The following is a 17,774-nucleotide window of genomic DNA, read 5'->3' as shown; positions in this document are numbered from 1 at the left end:
ATACATTGGTTAGAAAACTGATATGGTAGAAGATTCTTTCCTTTCCATATCTTATACCTTGAATTGCAGATTTGTTTTTTTAATTTAGATTTATCTTTTGTTAAACATTTACCAACCTGAGCGGACAGTGAGACCGCTGGACACTGTTTAAATCCTCAATCCTTGCTTTCTCTATACATGTCTGGTGCATGCTCAGCTTTTATTCTCCACCAGATGTGCTCATCAGTCACAGCTTCATCTTTGCATTCCCGGTTCTGCTTTGTTCAGGCTGCTTCTTTCTCACTCAACATAATTTCTGTGCTTGTCTGTGTCTTTTTTTTACCATAATTTAATAAGCTGTATGTAAATCAACCACACCACCATCCAAAGGTCAAAAATGCTTTTTCTCTAATGTTCAGGATATAATTTCCCTTTAGCTCCATTGAGGTGATGCAAAACAATCTGTACCTCTATAATATACAGTATCCAAAGCAGAATTTTATTACTTTCAGTAGATTTTGGGATTTTTGGATTAGATGAAAAGGCCCACAGACCTACCTCTATTTCAATCAATTCAAATAGGATATAAACATTTCCTATTATTGTCTAGGAAAAAGGTTTTCGCTGTTTCCTTTTGTTATTTAGCAGAATTTGGTTTACATTTTTTAGATTATTTTTTTCTTTTTTAATTTAATACAATTATAAGGCAATCTTGAAAGTTCTCTTTGTAATTTTGTATTATCAAGCTGTACAGGGTGATTCAAAAACTTTAAGTGGATGTCGTGGATGAAGCTGTGATATTATGAAATTGAAGAGTTAGAATATCTGCTAATCTTTTTCATATCTTTCTTTTGAGAAAAAAAATTGTCTAGGCATTGCTGTATCCTCAGTTACATTTCAGCTAAATGCCTGGTAAATTTCATTGCCATACTGCTAAAAGTCTTCCATCTACTACTGTAATTGGTGTGAATAAATGGTGACAGGACATTTATAATAAAATATTTCAAAAATCAATTGAGAGGCGCTGAAATCATGAGAATAAGTCTTAAGATAAAGAATGTTTTTACATTTTCATTTTGAATTGATCATCAATTTTTAGTCACACCCCTTTAAAAAAAAATATTTTGTATGTTTATGTTTTAATGATTAAAAAGGAAAATCTAAAGATTCTAAATCTAAAGTAAAGAAGTGTAAGCAAACTGTTCTCTATAGTTGGTCTATATCCAAAAACGTAATCTTTTAAAATGACGGGCTTGAGAAAATAATGTGAGTTACTTTTTTTTTATAGTACTGCCAAGAATTTAAAACTACTTCAACTCCTGCTTATTATGCTCTACTTAACATGTTAATTGTATCTACCTCCCCCTGTCCCAACGTGCACCATCAAGGAACAATCCATTAATGTAAACGCCATCCATAGGCGCTGTTTCTGACGTATCGATAGGAAGAACCTAAAGGATGATACCAAACAACAAGACGATAAGAGCAATAAAAGGACATTTATGTTCGGTAAAGACAAAGTGTGTGTTTTATACCTCGAAATCAAAGCCCAAAAGATCAATGGGGATGTGGTATTTCCTGGCGTAGTTCTGCATTGCCCCGGTTAGGAAGGCCTGGGGGAAGTAGAAGCCAGACAGCCAGAACACACAGGGTTTCTTGGTTTCATACCAAACCTACAGGCAAACAAATAAATGTGTAAATAGAATAAAGAAAAAACACACTCAAATATATAGTCATTGTTTCACATAAATGAGATATGCCATATTTAAGTTTTTTTTAGAAAAATAATAACATGTTCTTACCTGTAAAAACCTAAGCCTAGAGAGAAAGTCATTGACATAACTTCCTAGTGGCTTCAGGCTTGGGTAAGAGCGCTTTGCCCATTTCTCTGGGACTTTTCCAACAGCCAAACTGGCTGCAACAGCCTCCAGTTCTGAGTCCATCACCACCAACCCCTTAATAGCTTTCAACAGGTTCTGTAGGCTTACACGAATGGTACTACACAATCTAAAAAAACAAATGTAGGAGTTTAAGTTTCATAGACTCTCTCCAGTAAAAAGATCACCATTTTGAATTATTCGTACGCGTTATAGCGCTCCATCTCTTGGACAAGGACGGTGTTCATACATTCTTCATAGAGGACTGGGAACTTTGACAGAACTGCTTCAGTGTCAAAATTATTCGGAAGCTGGAAAGAAAGACAAATATTCCAATATTAATTTCAAACTCATTGTCCGGGACCAGATCATGAGGGGAGCAGTCTCAGCAGACTTCCCTCTTTACAAACACCTCCTCAAGCTCCTGTGTAGGAACCCTGAGGATCCTGCTTAACTGCTCTTGCCCGCGTGGTTCTGGATACCATGTAAATCCACTGCTCTTGCCGCAGACACCACGTTCGCTTGAACGCACTTTAACTGCTGTATGCAAGATGGGTTTAAACTAGGGTATACCTGCGTAAGGATGTCATTGGCTATGTCAAACAGGGTGCTGTCACTGCCAGAGCTGCTCCCTCCCTTTGTTCCTCCACCCTGAGTTAGCAGCAATGAATCAAAAAGAAGTTTTGTCTGCTGCAAATCTTTGGAGATGTCAACATTTTCATGCATCCCAAACACCTCTGGATGTTGGCTAGACGGAAGATTCTGAAACACAAAGTTATTGTTATTCACCTAAAAGGGAAAGAGGGAAATACTTTTACTGACATGAGGATTTTTTTTATACCTTGATAAACAGCACATAGTCTTCATAGGTAGATTTGGGTGGAGCAAAGTATTCACCACTGGGTGAAAAAGGGTAGCGAAACTTAACAATGTCTTTGTTGTAGAAATCGGCCAAGATTGTCATCAGAAGTCGTCGATCCCAATCATCTGTCACACGGCCACCGTAGTTACACTCTCCAGTTAGATATGTTATAGCCTCAAAAGGCACATTCTCATATTCATTTATAAATAGCTACAGAGAAAAGAACAGCAAGTTGTGTTATATTTTTGTGATGGTAAAAACCACAGAGCTAACACTGAATGAAATACCTGGAGTTGTCTGATGCTTATCCGGAGGTCAGACTCATTGAAACCATACGGAATATTCCAACCTAGTGGGCCAAACTTCTTCCTCTCCTGAACAAGTGCGTGGAAGAAGCACAATCCATACAGAAGCTTTTCCCAAATCTAGCACAGAAATTGAGAAGTTATAAAATGCCCCAATTTATATGCATACTGTATATATTTGAGACAAACTTACCAGTTCCTTCTTGGGGCAATTGCTGAAGAAGTTTGGGTCAGAAACAGGGTCTGACAAGTAAGACTGCAGGAGGTTGAGACAGAGTCCTGTAGGGGGCTCATTGGTCATTTTCACCCCATTCTGGAGGATTGTTACTGGAAACTGATTCCAAATACAAACACTGATATTTATACAGCCTTTCTTTATTCCATCATAGTATAATAAAAAATCTTAGCTGTTTAATTAAAACTACTTATGAAAATATTTACATTCTTAAATGTCCTCACATTTATTATTTTATTCCCAAAAACTGCATTGCAATTTATTTAGATTTTCTTTAACAGGTAAATGCATTCTATTGCATTACTGTGAAGTGGAAGTAATGGATTGAATAGGTTGACAGCCTCATAGCCTGCACTTTAAGATGGCTATTGTAACAAATGGTTTTCCTTTGATCTAAACCAGTCCATTGCAGCTCTCGCTTTCTGTTTATGGTTGTTGCCCTGCATTAAATCCCATCCTTAGTGTCAAGTTTTTCAGTAAAAAAAAATCAGCCTTTATTCAACTCAATAGCATAGAATCCATGAGGCCCATGTTATCATATCAACTCCAATTAGCTGAAAAATAGCATCCCCTAAGGGTGATATAATTGTCTGATGAACTCATTTAAAGTGTCAGCTTTTCTCAACACAAAGTTTTTTTAAATGTAGGCCAAAAAATAAAATTTTTGTTTAATCTGACCAAGGTCCCTCTTACAATTTTTTTTTAATGTATCCTGTACATTGATTGAGATAAATTGTTAATGGAAAAGGAAAAAAAAACAACAAAAAAAAACATGTTGTTCTTTCAGCAAGGACTTGCCATGACAACTGTATAGTAATGTCAAAACGCTAATCTTATCTAGGCTGTTTATCGTAGTCCTTTGATGTCTCCCTCACTTCCCAGACTGTCAGGTGGAGAGTTAAGGGCATGTCTTAATTACTGTGACTTTGTCCTGCCCCTTTCTCATTTTTAGATGATGGACTGAAAATAGCTCAAGCTTGTAATATTGTTTAATGTTCTAACCCTACTTCTGCAGAAATGTATCTCCGTCTAAATGCTGTATGTAGTCCTGGGTTTTTATGGAACGCACTGAGGCTTTACCAGAAAACAATTGCTTGTAATGAAATTAAACTATACATGTGCCCTTTTTCTTTGAACTAGATGCTTCAGAGGACAATAGCATTTATTTTCATCATTACAGAGTAAGGGGTGAATATATTTATAGACACTACACTTTTCAGACTTTTATATTAAAATATATTTGACATCATGAATCCTTTTTAATTTCACTTCCATTATTCCACCACTCTCTGATGACATAAAATCTCTAAAACTCATGGGAGTTCGTGGATTCACTGGGACAAAATATACAAAAGTTTAAGGACTAAATCCAGAAGGTACAGTCCATCTATTGAGTAACACTTTACCTTGGATGAAGGGTAACTTGTGAGCCAGAGGCGGAAGTCTTGGTGGCATGTTGCAGGGCTGAAGTTCTCACAAATTTTTTCCAGATTTGACATCCATGAAACAGCCAAGTGACAGTTCTGTAAACACACCCATGTTCCATTCTGCATGGCAGTCGATATCATTTTAGCAGCTATGGGACCCTGACCTTGTCCCAGAGAAATAGACTGGAACTTGTTGCCAATCATATCCTTGTCATTTGCAAACTTTAACAAGCCTACAATGTAAAAAAACATGTTATTTTAACAACAGTACATGCTAAAAAGCCACCTGAAAATACATCATCAGTATAAAAAAACTTACTAGCCATGGGGTCCGCTCCTGGAGAAAGCACAAACACAAGTGGGATGGTGGAGTTGGAATCAAGATAGCTCTTACCCAAGTCAAAGGGAGGAGGTTGGACAAATTTCTTTCCCAGATAGCAAGATACATATTTAGTTATAGCTGGCAACATCTTATCAGGTCTGAGACATCGGATAATTATCATTTTCTGCAGGCTACTAAGTTGGTTGCACCAAGGTGCAGGCAGAGGAACACTGCAGGGTTCTTTGCAGTCATAAACAGGCCTAAACTCATCTGGACTCTTGATGAAAGCCTTCCTGTGCAGTTAACATCAAACAAATTCATTACTTAGAAATACTGTAAAAAAAAAAAAAAAAAAAACAACAACAAAATTACTTAATGCTTAATAATTATCATTATTATTATTTTTTTTACTTTATTCCTTGTAGCCCATGTAGTTCATCGGCTCTGCAGATTTCATCCCAGCTCTTATCTTGCAGCCAGCTGGGATCTGGGTTAGCAATGGTGTTCTGCAGACCAACTCCACCAGTCAGCAAAAACATGAATTCCGTCTGTTCTATCTCCCCCTTTGCTCTAAAAAGTATCACAATAGATGTAAAAATGCACAATTATCAATTAATATTTTCTTCTAAAAACATACAGAAAAAAAGAACTGTTGCTTCTTTACTTACAGGAGCAAATTGCAGCAGAGGAGGAAGGAGAACAGCAGTTTGTCCTTTTCAAAGAGAGACCGGCAGATGTTGCAGTACAGGTTGTAGGTGAAGTGATCCATTAAATGCTGTAGTCTTCTCTCCAGAGTCTTGGACTTGTAACTAATCAGTAAAAGCATAAAACACCAACTTTAGATAAAGAATAGATTGGTCCTTCTCCAAAAAATTTTAAGAGTAATAATATTTAGCTCTTTAAGACTGTTATTGAATAGATTCATGGTCTAATGTTATAGTATATTAATTGGACACAGTTTGTGTGGCTTTCTAACCTTTTTGGAAAGAAATTTATCATGACACAACAGAAGTACTTAACTTTGCTTTCTCAGTAAAAATGAAAATCAGTTTAAGATATTATGCCAGTTAACTGAATTTATCTTTTATTTATTTTTTGGCAAATCAGTATTGTCAGACTTATGTGCAAACTATGAGCAACGGTTTTTGAAATGTTACTATAAATCACAGGATACTAATATATTTGTTTTGTTGCATTTCTGTTTTAAGAACCATAATAACGTTTATGTATATCACCCACCTGTCTTGAATGGAGTTAATGTAAAGATTAACAAACCAGCTGAGAGAGTACTGATACATAGGGTCAATGTTGGTCAAATCAGCAATGCTAAAGAACAGGATAGATGAGTGCTTGGCAATAGGTCTGTAACCCTCTCTGGACTCTGCAATCTTCATCTCAGTTTTTTCTGCAATCTACAAAACACACCAGATAAGTCATTAAGAACATATCACAGTTATGAAATTCTTCAGCCTAAAAATATTTGTATGGTGTAGTTTATACCTGCTGTTTTTCTGTGATCTCAGTGGACATGATCTTTGCAGAGTCTAAAATTTGAATAGCGCTCTCATCCTCCAAGATATTCCCCTCAGAAGACTGAAGAGTTTCAAGGATTTTGTCTTCAATTTCCTTTAGTTGCCTCTTATTGTCAGCTGACTGCAGGATTAATGTGTTTCTCTCTTCTTCCAGTTCTGGCCTCCAGTGCACAAGAAAAAAACAGTGGTGTTAAAAGCTGAATCACTAGATTTTAACAGTAAGTTCCCATAATAGGGTATATGCTAATAATACACTGCTGACTGCAAAGAACTGTAATTGTGTTTTAATTTCTTAAGATAACTAGGAGGGTGGATTTCCAGGGACAAAGACTTTAACCATCCTAAAGGGTTTAGGTTCCTTTCAAACAGTTAGACACAGCAGACAGTATTTGTTTTTAATTCCTTTAAACACTGACACATTGGCATCATGAGATAATTTATACATCAGCTATTAATTTTTCAGTTAGAAGGCAGTACATCATTATCCTTCTTTGGGAAACATAACCAAAACTTTAAAAGCTACAGTGTTTAATATAGGCATTTACTGACAAATTTACTATATTATGCATAAGAATGTTATTTATTATCATCCACAAACTGAAAGTCGAAATCTTTATGTTTGCATTACCTTAGAAACTGTAATTTATAACTACAGTAAATAGGAGCAGATCATGCATGTATGGAGGCAGACATCTTTGTGCTACAACAGAGCAGAGCTGACAAACTAGTGACTGTTAAGATTAACGTTCAAATTTGAGTGCTGCACATTAGGCTTATATGAGGAAGAGGAGCAGTGGGAAATCAGAGTGAGAACACCAGCTGAGAGAGCAGCAGAACTGGGACAAGGCGAACAGCCATGCCCCCTTCTGTAGCACAGCGGTAGAGGCAGCAGTCTGCTGGTGCTAGTTCAGGATTAGAGCTGAGGAGCATATCTGTACATTGGAGAAACCTGCCAGTCAAACAGAGCGGCTTGTCCAGGCTAGTTATAGAGGCTAACTTCAAATGATCAAAAGAGCACAGCAGTTGATCAGAGAAGTCCGCCGAGCAGACAGAGTGCTGAAGATAAGGGAGAGGAGCTGCGGCTAGACGGAAGGAGGACAGCGGGGCATCTGGGTGGCTGATGGTGGCCTTTAGAGGCTAGCTGTAAGAGGTGGAAGAGGAGCTTGCAGGCAGACAGTGTAGAGAGAAGGCAGCAGCTGGTCGTTGTTTGCGCTAGAGGTGGGACGATGAAACAGTCCTTCTACGGCTAAATTGAAATGGCTTTTTTAAAAGCCACCCACAAAGCTCTTCAGAGCATCCCCTGCTTTGTCATTTTCCAACATTATTTTTTATTATAAGAGCTTGTCTCTGCTGCATACTTCACTGAAACATAGGCCTGGTTCCTTCTCTTTTCCTAATTTTTGTACTTATTAATACAATGTTAATGTACATGAGAAACAAGAATTTATTTGACGCTGTGATCGAGTCCTAAAATCCTAATTGGTGCATCTATATTGTAAACAAACTTCTCATTACTTGACAACATAGGCGATGTAAAATTTGTGTACGACATTTGTACCATGATGCCCTCCGTATTAGTGGAGGGCAAGAAGCAGAAGGGGAGCAGTTCATGTCACTGCAGTCTGACCATTAGATGTTGCTATTGTTGACACACTGCAGCTTTAAACATTTCTGTTCAGTATAAGTGACAAACAAATGTCATTAAACACAAAACTAAAAACATACAGTTCTTCAAGGCATTGATATTTCATGGATATTTTCAATACCTTTTTCTCTGGTAGTAACTCTGACCATACTTTAGTACAATTTTTTGGTGTCAATATCTGTTTCATATAGGAAATTTCACTAGTTGCTTGCTGCCTTATTCCTCCGTTTTTAAATACAAGAACAAAAAGTTGTGCAAACCAACATCATGCAAACACGATGTTGGTTTTAAGGTTCATAAAATTATTATTATGTTTTTTTCATAAAAATATTTGACATTTTTGAGATTTCAGCTAATTTTAAGACTTTAAAAGTCTTCTTTGGTCCCTAGCCCTCCTGGGATTATCTATTAGCTGCAGCCTCTGAGTCCAGCTAATCTGAATTTAGAATAAAGGAAGATCTATCATGGCTGGATGTTAAAACTTTAACACAACCTTAAAATCCAGACTTTTTCATTTAACATATTCCAATGATGTATAAATCGAGCCCACTTAATGCTACCTCTCTTTAGCAACCACGATCCCCAGCAACTGGTCTTCCAAACCCTCTGGTGTGATCATGAAATTGAGGAGAGACACTTTAGTGGCCAGGTCAGGCAGGTAGTGTGGGTTCCTGAGCTTGGTGGTGATGTAGAAACGGAAATCGGCTGAAAACTCAATCACACTCTCTCCAAGCCTGATGCAATCTACACCACCTACGTAAAAACAAGAAGTTTGTTAACATAGAAATGTCATTTTTTAGTTGGGAGTTACAGATGGTTTTCTTCCAGTCAATGAGGTTTACACCACCTTGTTTGAAGGTTTGTTTAAGAAGCAGTGGCTGTAGAAAAGGGTCTAGCTCTTCTCCTACATTTTCCAGCAGTAAGGGTGTTCCAAACTGGATGCAGTTTTCTAAGGTTCTTATGTAGTCCCCATCTGTTAACTTGATTACACTCAGGTTGTTGTCCTTCTCTGAATTCTTCACCCACCTGTTGGCTTGGCCCTGAGGATCAATCATTAAAGGCCTAAAAAGAAAAAAAAAAAAAAGATGAAAAATTTTTTTCCCCCACATTCATCAGGAAATATATTTCTTTTCAAGTTACTTTTAAGTAAAAGATTATACATTTTAAGCAACTGATTGTATAAATGTGGATTTACCATCTGCGTGAATTACTGACGATAACACCATTGTCGATAGACAAAGAGTCGTTGGGAAGGCCTGCAATGTTCCAAGCTCTTATTTTTATGGGATCTCCCAGAGTTTTGCTGAGAGAAAAGTCATCCGATGATGGAATATTCTTACACTGGACACATTGGAACAGGAAAAAAATTATATATATATATATATATATATATATATATATATATATATATATATATATATATATATATATGTATATATATGTGTGTATATATAATAGGCAACAAAAATATACCAGCTAAAAAACTAGATGAAAAATATAGAAGGTAGGATCATTACTTGACAGAGACTGGTCCATAACTTGGTGCAGGTCTGTCTGAAGTCAGAAGTAAAAGCTCCCAAGTATGCAATGACACCAGCCGAAATAAGGACATCTCCAGTCAAGTTGTCATATGTATGCTGTAGGTCATCTGCTGCTTTGGCCCATCTACAGTAGGAGATCCCCACATCACATATCAAATGAGGTAAACTGCATTCTGTCATATCAACTGGAGAAATGTAAGACTAAAACACTCTGCAGAATTATAAAGACCTGGTCTTCTCTCCACCAAGCCCTCCAATTAGTTTTTCAGCCCTTTCCAGCTTTCTGGCACATAAATTCACTTGAAACTCCAGCTGAGCTTTTTCTTCCGTCTTTTCTTTAAAGGTTTGCTGAAGCGCTGCAAGCCGGTCCTCAACCTCTTTAAGCTCAGCTCTTTTCTGGTCTAGCAGGGTCCTGGTGATAGCCAGAGATTCTTCTGCCTCTGCAAGACTCTGCTTCTTTGGAGCAACTTTCTGAAACCCAAGAGACTTGTTAAATAAAATAAGATTGTACATACAAGCCCTTGAAAAGTGAAAGAACTGCACCTTAGCCGCGCTGTCATATTGCTCTATCGCTTTGATCCACTTGCTTAGGCCCTCTGCAGCAGACGAGGCTTTAGCCACATTTTTAGGCTGAAAATATGGATTATTTACATACTCATTCCGAATTTTCTGCATAACAGGAACCTGTAATGCAGCAATTAACAGGTTGGTTAAAACAAAAATGTTTTTCTAAAAAAATAATCAAAAAAGGAATTTTTTGATTCATGTGATCTATAACACTTACTGGGATGTTGTCTTTATCATACTGTTTGAGGTCTCGTAAAAAGTTCATATTACTAAGTAGTTTCTTGCTTGGACCCCAGTAATCAAGAACCTAAGCCAGAAAAAAAAAGGAACAGTTTAAAAGCAAAAATAAAATAAATATTAAGCAGAGACATCTTTGAAGGTTACTATCAAACCTTCTTCCCGGTCCCAGCTGGATCAGCTATTTTGTCTGGTTGTATGCCATTCATCACACATACAGCTTCCATCACTAGCTTCACTCCTGAGGGGGGATTTTTCATTGACTTCACAACAGAGACATCGGAAGGCTAAAATAACAAAGACAGAGTGACTTATTTGGATTTTTTTGTTTATGGGGACTGACTGATTTGAAAAGGGAAAAAAAAAGGTTTAAAGGTACGATGGACAAACCTTTAATGTGTCCAGGGCAGCGATAGCGGCTTCCAGAATAGGGATGACTTCAGCTAATTTAGTCTCACACTCATTTTTCAAAGCCTGAGCCTCAGTAGCTTTTATAGTTGCTGCTTCTTCATCAACTCGCACAACTTTACTTTTGGCTTCCACTTCAACTGATTCCTCCTCAATTACCTGGTAAATACCACATGACATCATGTTTAGGGCCCTCCACAGAAATCCTACACATCGAACATTTTTCATTTTAATGATATTAACATGTTTTGAGAGGATTTAATACGATAAATTTAGTAGAGGAGAAAATACTTAATATTCTTCGTACGTTTCGATCTCAACTATTCCACTGCTGATCAAAATGTTTTGCTAGATGGAAAAAAAAGTCCTCTCCAGAGTGTTCAACGCTTGGGATATAATCTTATTACCAAAACTTGTTTTAAACATCCCCACAGCTTTAGACTTAGACAGATTTATTTTGTCATTTTGTACACACAAGTGTAAACAAAAATAAATTTTGTTTAGAAATGTATTTTTATTTTTACAGCTTTATGTGCTGTTGTGCATTCCTGAATAGAATTGCTGCATTTATGCTGAAATTCATTTAAACTAGCGATAATATATTTTTGATGACTTCTGAAAGCTATTGCTTACCTCAGCTTTTAATTAATCATATCAAATTAAAAAGCATCTAGATATGAACACTACATGTTTCTTATTATCATCAATAAAGAATTCATTATCAAATAATAGTTATAACTCAAATAAAGTTTTAATTCAGTTTTAGGTATTCTTTTTCTTCAATATTAAAATTTTATTATTTTGTTTTTTTCTCTCAAAAAACTATTGTGACAAAAAATGAACAAATTTACATCACCAATGCAATGTATTTCTAATAGCACATAATTGAGCTTTATTGTTATTCAGGTTAGCATTCACAAATACATATCTGGTCTGGAGTAGCTTGAAAAAAGGTTCCTTTAGAAATGAGTGTAATACTGATTATCTGACCACCGAAATAAAAGTCAAATTGAACATAAACCAAACAATATATTACAGGTAAGAAGCAACATTAAAACAGCAAAGCTTGGGGGCGTTGGGAGAAAATTGATAATTGAAAATCAAGCTGAAGTAGAACTAGAAGAAGACACTGACCCAAAACCCACCTGCAAATCCATCAAGGATTGGCTTGAAAATAGAAAAACCTGCACTTTACCAAAACCCAGATCTTGATGTAATTTCATTTTGGTCTATGATTTGGCGTTTAACTGATTCTACATGCCGGAATTCCCTCCAATGTCTCACTACTGAAGCAAAGAATGAGGGCACAGTTTCCTTACACTAATGTAGGTAAAACAAGAAATAAGAATGTTGGGTGTCCTGAACGTTTCTTAGTTTAGAAAAAAAACAATTTGTAGGTATATTTTATAAGGAAAAAAGAAAAAATAAGGAATAACGTTTATCTTTTGCTTTTGACAGATAATTAAATCTTTCTATTACAGATAGATAGAAATTATGGAGAACCTAAAATTTGTCTCCTTTATATTTAATACAGTGACAATATTTTTTCCACATGACTTGTACCTTTATAAACTATAGAATTGATTTTGAGATGCAATGCAGATGTATCGTTACCTTCATCATTTCGATATTATCTATCTTTGCCTTTTCAAGTTTGGGCTGAAGATTTTCTAACTTCTTTTTCATTTCAGAAACCTGCAGAAAAAAGAGCTAGCTTAAAACCTGCAGTTATTTTTGACATTTTAAGGAACAGAAATAAGAAAGGAAAGCAAAACAAAACTAATCTTTTCAACATACCTGCGATTCAGTGAAGGCTAGTTTGTCCAGACCATTTGTATACCTCTGTTTTGCGTTCATGACAATGTTTCTCTGCTGAGTGAGGAGTTGATGGAAAGTAGCGATAAGTTCAAGGTAGGATGTGGGCGTCACATAATTAGAGCGTCCTCGTTCAGCTAGGAATCTGAAATAGAGAGAACATTTTACATTTTCGTTCATTTTACTGGGGAAACATTTAGGTTTCATATAAACATGCCTGACCTCTGTGAGAGCTGTGTGGCAGAGGTGTGAAAGGTTTTGCAGATGGATATGACCTCTTTCATCTCATTTTCACTCAACTCCAGTGAGCCAAGGAAACAATTGGCAACTCGCTCAAGAGCTTCTTCGGGCCATGGCTGTGAGGTTACACCAAGGTTTTGTTTTTATTTCAAAGCATCTGAGATTCAGCACACTTCATTTACAAACAATGACTTCAATATATATGCAAAATACCTGATACCAATCGATAGTGCAGCAGTTTATAAGAGATGGAAATTGTCGTAGACGATTTCGAAAGGCTTTTCCAATAGGACTAAAAGCAACAACAACATGCAGATTCTGCCTGCAGCGTGCAACAAAAAAGGCAAACAGAGTCAATGGGCTTAGCTCCAGATTTTTGTTACCAGCTTGAGCAATGGGACGTATTGTCTGTGAAATAAAGAGAAAATGTTTTAAACATATCCTGAACAGCAACAAGTAATATTTTTCTTTTTTAATTATTCAAACCAACTTACCTCCAAGATTTCTTGTTTCTCATCTACAGCAAACAGATTGGGCACCTCTCCTGTGTTTAGGACACTGTCCACATCTTCCAGAAAAGCCTCATCCTTGACCTGGGCATCAGTTATCAAGAACACGGTCTTCTGTCCTTTAACCCCAGCATTCTTTAGCAGCATCTACAATATTCAGCATACTCTATGTAAACATATCAAAGCCATTATTTAACAGGTACAGTTCATTTCATTAACACCCTTTAAACCTTTTTTAGTTTGGTGATTCTGCAACCAAAAGAATTTTATTGGATTAGAATTCAGCGTGTTAAATCTATACAAAATATTGCTTCGCAAAGGGGTGAACTGAAGGGGGCAGCTGTGGGTCACGTTTAAAGTACTTTTCTGGCAATCGGACATTGTTTCCAGCTCCTCCGCACCCAAGTTGAAGCAGGAGACTGGAAAAAACACTGCCTCTTTTTTGCATGAATAGTGTGAGCAGATGAATGGGATGTGTAGTCCTTTGGGTGGAAAGAATAAGAAAAATGTTACATAGGTTTACTGTAGAATTCACATAATTAAACCAGTCTTTTTTCTTGCAAAAGTCTGTGTAAGGACAGGGGATTTGGTTTAGTTTAAAGTAGGGTTAGTTTATGAACTAATGAAACTTATTACACTACAGTGTTCAGCCTAACTAAACAGAAAGGCCAGGAGAGGGGAGAATTAATCAGCGAAGCAGCCAATAGATATAGAATATACATTAGCTAGAAGGGCTACAGAGATCCACAGCTCAGAACAACTATTACTGATGTACTAAACAGATCAGGTCCTACTAAAAGAAGCAGAAAGAAAATATTGATCAGAATATTTGTGATTTACAAACTGAAATGTTTGGCATTATTTCAGAAATCTTTTACAGAGAATATAGACCTAAAAACATGCAATTTTCTTAAAGAACATCCCATTCAGAGTTATGATTTAGACAAAACTATATAAAAAACAGGCCTTTTGCATTTAAGATGAAAAACATCCCCTGTCTGCTACAAAGTTCATCAAGTGACATAGTTTTAGCTTATCTGGTTCAAATTCCATAAAAAAAAAAATCTCCTATTAAGTATCTTTTGCTAAACAACATTAGTTGCAGGACTAAGCAGAAAGCACTTTATGTAAGCTATGACAGATCCTCTTTTCCTTGAAACAAACAAATCAATGCAGAGGAAAGATGTTCTGGTCAGATAAAATCAAAACTGAACCGAAGATGGCCAGAACAAAAAGAAAGACATGTAGGTCTAAAAAAAAAAAACAGCATCCCTGGCAAAGGCTGCCGAAGACAATTCGAGTGCAGACGTTTACCTCCCATGGAGGGAGAGAAAACATAAAAGACTGTACCATGAAAAGGGGATGAATTTAAATGCAAACTGCACTTTTCTTGCTTATTTAGTAAAATAAGCAATTTTTTTACCAGTACTATTAAACTTTATTATATGGTATGAGAGAGAAATATGTTTCAAGCAAAGACCCAAACCTTGAGGTCGTCCCTCCACTCTGTCATGCCATAACTCTCAGTGATCTCAGGTTGAACCAGGGTCATATGTGCCATTGACGTGGCCAGGCGGGTGATGGACTGGCGGCCACTGCCTCCAACTCCCACAAGCAGAGCATTGCCTCCGGGCTGCTTCAGCACACGGCTTATACGCGACAAGTGCTCCAGTACATAACTACACAAGGCAGAGGCTTCTCTCAGGTGACTAATTCACATTTGAAATGCTTGGGGGGAAAAAAGAGATGTTTACCGAAAGATGACGAGGTTCATGTGATTCTTGTGCATCTCATTGTATTCTTTGAGACACGCTTCCACAACCTCACCAAAGGTTTCTATTGATGGCACCTCAGCATACAAGCGCTCATCATCCTCCAGCTGAGGGTTCATGTAGTCACCAAACAGAAGGTTTTGCATGTCATCCTCTTCCAGCTACAAAGGGAGAGCGATCCGTTATATTTCATTGCTTCTCTTTGTTTGTGAATATAAAAACCAAAAAATCTTATTTTGTTCAATTACCGTACAATTGAGTCTAGTATGTCTATAAAACATATTAAATACATCTAAAGTCTAACATACTTTGCTGCCTTGTTTCAGATGATCGAAGACCTGGTCAAAGGACTCTTTGAAGTGATCTTTTAGGATGCTGGTCATCAGCCTGAAGAGCCATGTTCTGTCTTTGTCATCCACAAGACGGTCGTAGAATACACGGAAGACCTCATGGACAAACAGGCGTATCATAGTATGCTTGTTTTGCAGAGACTCCTTCCTGAGCAGCAGGCAGCCTTGAATGACGCGAGAGAAATCTCGTAGATTGAAAGTGTAATGAGATTTGGATGGAGTTGGAAGAAGGTTTTTCATTGCTTTCTTATATACCTTGGAATAAAACAAACAAAAAAAAAAATGTTAGACACCTGAAAAAAGATGCAGGGGGGCCTACTAAAGATAAAAGGAAAACAGAGTGGCTTACAAAACTATTCGGTCCCCTTGAACCTTTCTGTTTGTAAAAAAGCAAAGTAGTTCCAGATAGTCCAATGGGATTTTATTTAGTCCATTTTAATATTTTGTCTTTGCAAAAAGCACAAGCTCAGTCAGATTTAGGGCATGCCTTTTTTCTACAATACAATGGATTTAGGGATATATTGAGACACAAAAGTTTAAGGGGAAGAATGCTTTCTAATGGCCTGAAAATGTATAATCTTTTACTAATTGATGTAATTACCCAGCCTTGTACTAATATTACTTCAGGATATTTCTACATCATAGGGGGCACTCACTTCCATTGTTGCTTTTACTATATTTTTGCCAGCAGTATAACATTCAGTAGGGAATGCATTGTTTTTCAGATAGAAAGCCATGATGTTGGAGAAAATGTGGACCATGGTGTCATCGCTGAAGGGGTTTATGCTAAAAATGTTGAAATGCCGAAGAAACCGAGAGGTCACTGCGTTCCTTCCGCCACCAGGTGGCCCCATTGCACAGATGAGCTGGAGGTCAACAAGAGTAATCTTGGATGTATCCTTAAGGTCATACCTGAAAGAACATTAAAGGGGACATCCAACTCTTTTTTCAGAAGAAATTATTAATCACGTGTCTCTTTGTTGAATGTTTAGAGTTGCCTCTAACAGCCGGGTGTTTACCAGTTTCCGTGGTCCATGAACTGCCTCAGAAGCTCCACAGGGGGCTGGGCCCCAAACTGTTCCAGGGCAGGCATGCTCATGTCATCTACAAATATGACACACTTTTTTCCCACAGGAGGACCAAACACCCCTTTCCTTCTTTTATCTAATCTTGACATGATTATATTCTGTGAGATTCAACAAAGGTACAGTAAATTTTAGAATGCTGAGAGGTACTTTACTTTATAAAAAAACATTGTATTTATAGGACAGATTTAAACAATTAATAAACTATAAACATCCTTAACTCTCACATTACCAAATTAAAACAAACCTGGGTTTGGTTGGCACTTGTCCGGGCTGAAAAGTTAATAAAAAATGGCAGAAAGCTGTCTTTCTCCAGATTGTTCATCAGCTTCTCCTTTACATATACAGACTTCCCGGTTCCAGTAGGGCCGACAAACAGAGGGGGACTGTTGAGATCATTTGTGTATTTAAATAAAAGCATGTTAACTACAGTAACTTACAATAATACAAAGTGCTAGTCTCCAGTTTACCCACACTCATCATTTGAATGAATGTTAGAGGGCTTTATAGTCCTAATTATGCATTGTACTCCTTCCTTTTCCAGTCTTGAGGGATTGTAAAAAATAAGAATTCAGTGGGTTGTTAAAACCAGAATTAGGTGCAAAGTTTAGCATGGAATTTTAACTTTCTCCAATCCAATAAACTTTAAAGTTATGTATAAAGCTTCACCTGTATAGTACATGGCTAAATGTCCTTTAGTCAGTCACAAACTAGCAATGTGCAAGGTTCCGTCATAATAATAATCAGAATTTTACAATCTACTTTTTTTAAATAGCCTCTCCAAGGAGGTAACGTTTTTTGTAGCATTAGTTCTTTTTTTTTTAGATTTTAGATTTTTAGAATACAGGGCTTTTCAAACTTGGAACCCCTACCGCTACCAGGGGGAGTCAGAACCCTGGAAAGTGTAACAATAGCCAAATTAAGTTTGTAAAGATATAGACCTACTCATCCTGTTTACATCCACATATTTATTTGAATGGGATAATAATATGTTTTTTTTTCATACCCTTATTATATTCCAAGGATGTATATCAAGGAGGTTTTTAGTAGCATTGGTTTGTTATTC

General features: G+C 36.9%; 1 protein-coding gene across 1 annotated transcript in view; it reads right to left on the bottom strand.

Moving 5' to 3' along the window:
* dnah12 (dynein, axonemal, heavy chain 12) overlaps nucleotides 1-17,774 on the bottom strand; it is a 39,614-nt gene that overhangs the window by 2,190 nt on the left and 19,650 nt on the right. The window contains exons 37-70 of the mRNA XM_015392436.1: nucleotides 16,956-17,094; nucleotides 16,643-16,809; nucleotides 16,280-16,535; nucleotides 15,582-15,878; nucleotides 15,256-15,434; nucleotides 14,988-15,180; nucleotides 13,487-13,648; nucleotides 13,206-13,400; nucleotides 12,975-13,108; nucleotides 12,735-12,897; nucleotides 12,552-12,632; nucleotides 10,920-11,096; nucleotides 10,685-10,816; nucleotides 10,510-10,599; nucleotides 10,269-10,409; nucleotides 9,955-10,196; nucleotides 9,702-9,849; nucleotides 9,380-9,525; nucleotides 9,032-9,246; nucleotides 8,745-8,937; nucleotides 6,508-6,700; nucleotides 6,247-6,419; nucleotides 5,676-5,816; nucleotides 5,419-5,577; nucleotides 5,005-5,300; nucleotides 4,665-4,918; nucleotides 3,217-3,357; nucleotides 3,006-3,143; nucleotides 2,698-2,928; nucleotides 2,430-2,618; nucleotides 2,064-2,167; nucleotides 1,782-1,986; nucleotides 1,515-1,652; nucleotides 1,339-1,430 (exon numbers count right to left, since the gene is read on the bottom strand). Coding sequence (XP_015247922.1) covers nucleotides 1,339-1,430; nucleotides 1,515-1,652; nucleotides 1,782-1,986; nucleotides 2,064-2,167; nucleotides 2,430-2,618; nucleotides 2,698-2,928; nucleotides 3,006-3,143; nucleotides 3,217-3,357; nucleotides 4,665-4,918; nucleotides 5,005-5,300; nucleotides 5,419-5,577; nucleotides 5,676-5,816; nucleotides 6,247-6,419; nucleotides 6,508-6,700; nucleotides 8,745-8,937; nucleotides 9,032-9,246; nucleotides 9,380-9,525; nucleotides 9,702-9,849; nucleotides 9,955-10,196; nucleotides 10,269-10,409; nucleotides 10,510-10,599; nucleotides 10,685-10,816; nucleotides 10,920-11,096; nucleotides 12,552-12,632; nucleotides 12,735-12,897; nucleotides 12,975-13,108; nucleotides 13,206-13,400; nucleotides 13,487-13,648; nucleotides 14,988-15,180; nucleotides 15,256-15,434; nucleotides 15,582-15,878; nucleotides 16,280-16,535; nucleotides 16,643-16,809; nucleotides 16,956-17,094 — 5,904 coding nt within the window. The remainder of the gene's footprint in view (nucleotides 1-1,338; nucleotides 1,431-1,514; nucleotides 1,653-1,781; nucleotides 1,987-2,063; nucleotides 2,168-2,429; nucleotides 2,619-2,697; nucleotides 2,929-3,005; nucleotides 3,144-3,216; nucleotides 3,358-4,664; nucleotides 4,919-5,004; nucleotides 5,301-5,418; nucleotides 5,578-5,675; nucleotides 5,817-6,246; nucleotides 6,420-6,507; nucleotides 6,701-8,744; nucleotides 8,938-9,031; nucleotides 9,247-9,379; nucleotides 9,526-9,701; nucleotides 9,850-9,954; nucleotides 10,197-10,268; nucleotides 10,410-10,509; nucleotides 10,600-10,684; nucleotides 10,817-10,919; nucleotides 11,097-12,551; nucleotides 12,633-12,734; nucleotides 12,898-12,974; nucleotides 13,109-13,205; nucleotides 13,401-13,486; nucleotides 13,649-14,987; nucleotides 15,181-15,255; nucleotides 15,435-15,581; nucleotides 15,879-16,279; nucleotides 16,536-16,642; nucleotides 16,810-16,955; nucleotides 17,095-17,774) is intronic.

The sequence above is a fragment of the Cyprinodon variegatus genome, unplaced genomic scaffold (genome assembly GCF_000732505.1).
Source record: "Cyprinodon variegatus isolate N-32 unplaced genomic scaffold, C_variegatus-1.0 Scaffold591, whole genome shotgun sequence".
Lineage (NCBI taxonomy): Eukaryota > Metazoa > Chordata > Actinopteri > Cyprinodontiformes > Cyprinodontidae > Cyprinodon > Cyprinodon variegatus.
This window is presented reverse-complemented; position numbering and strand designations above follow the sequence as displayed.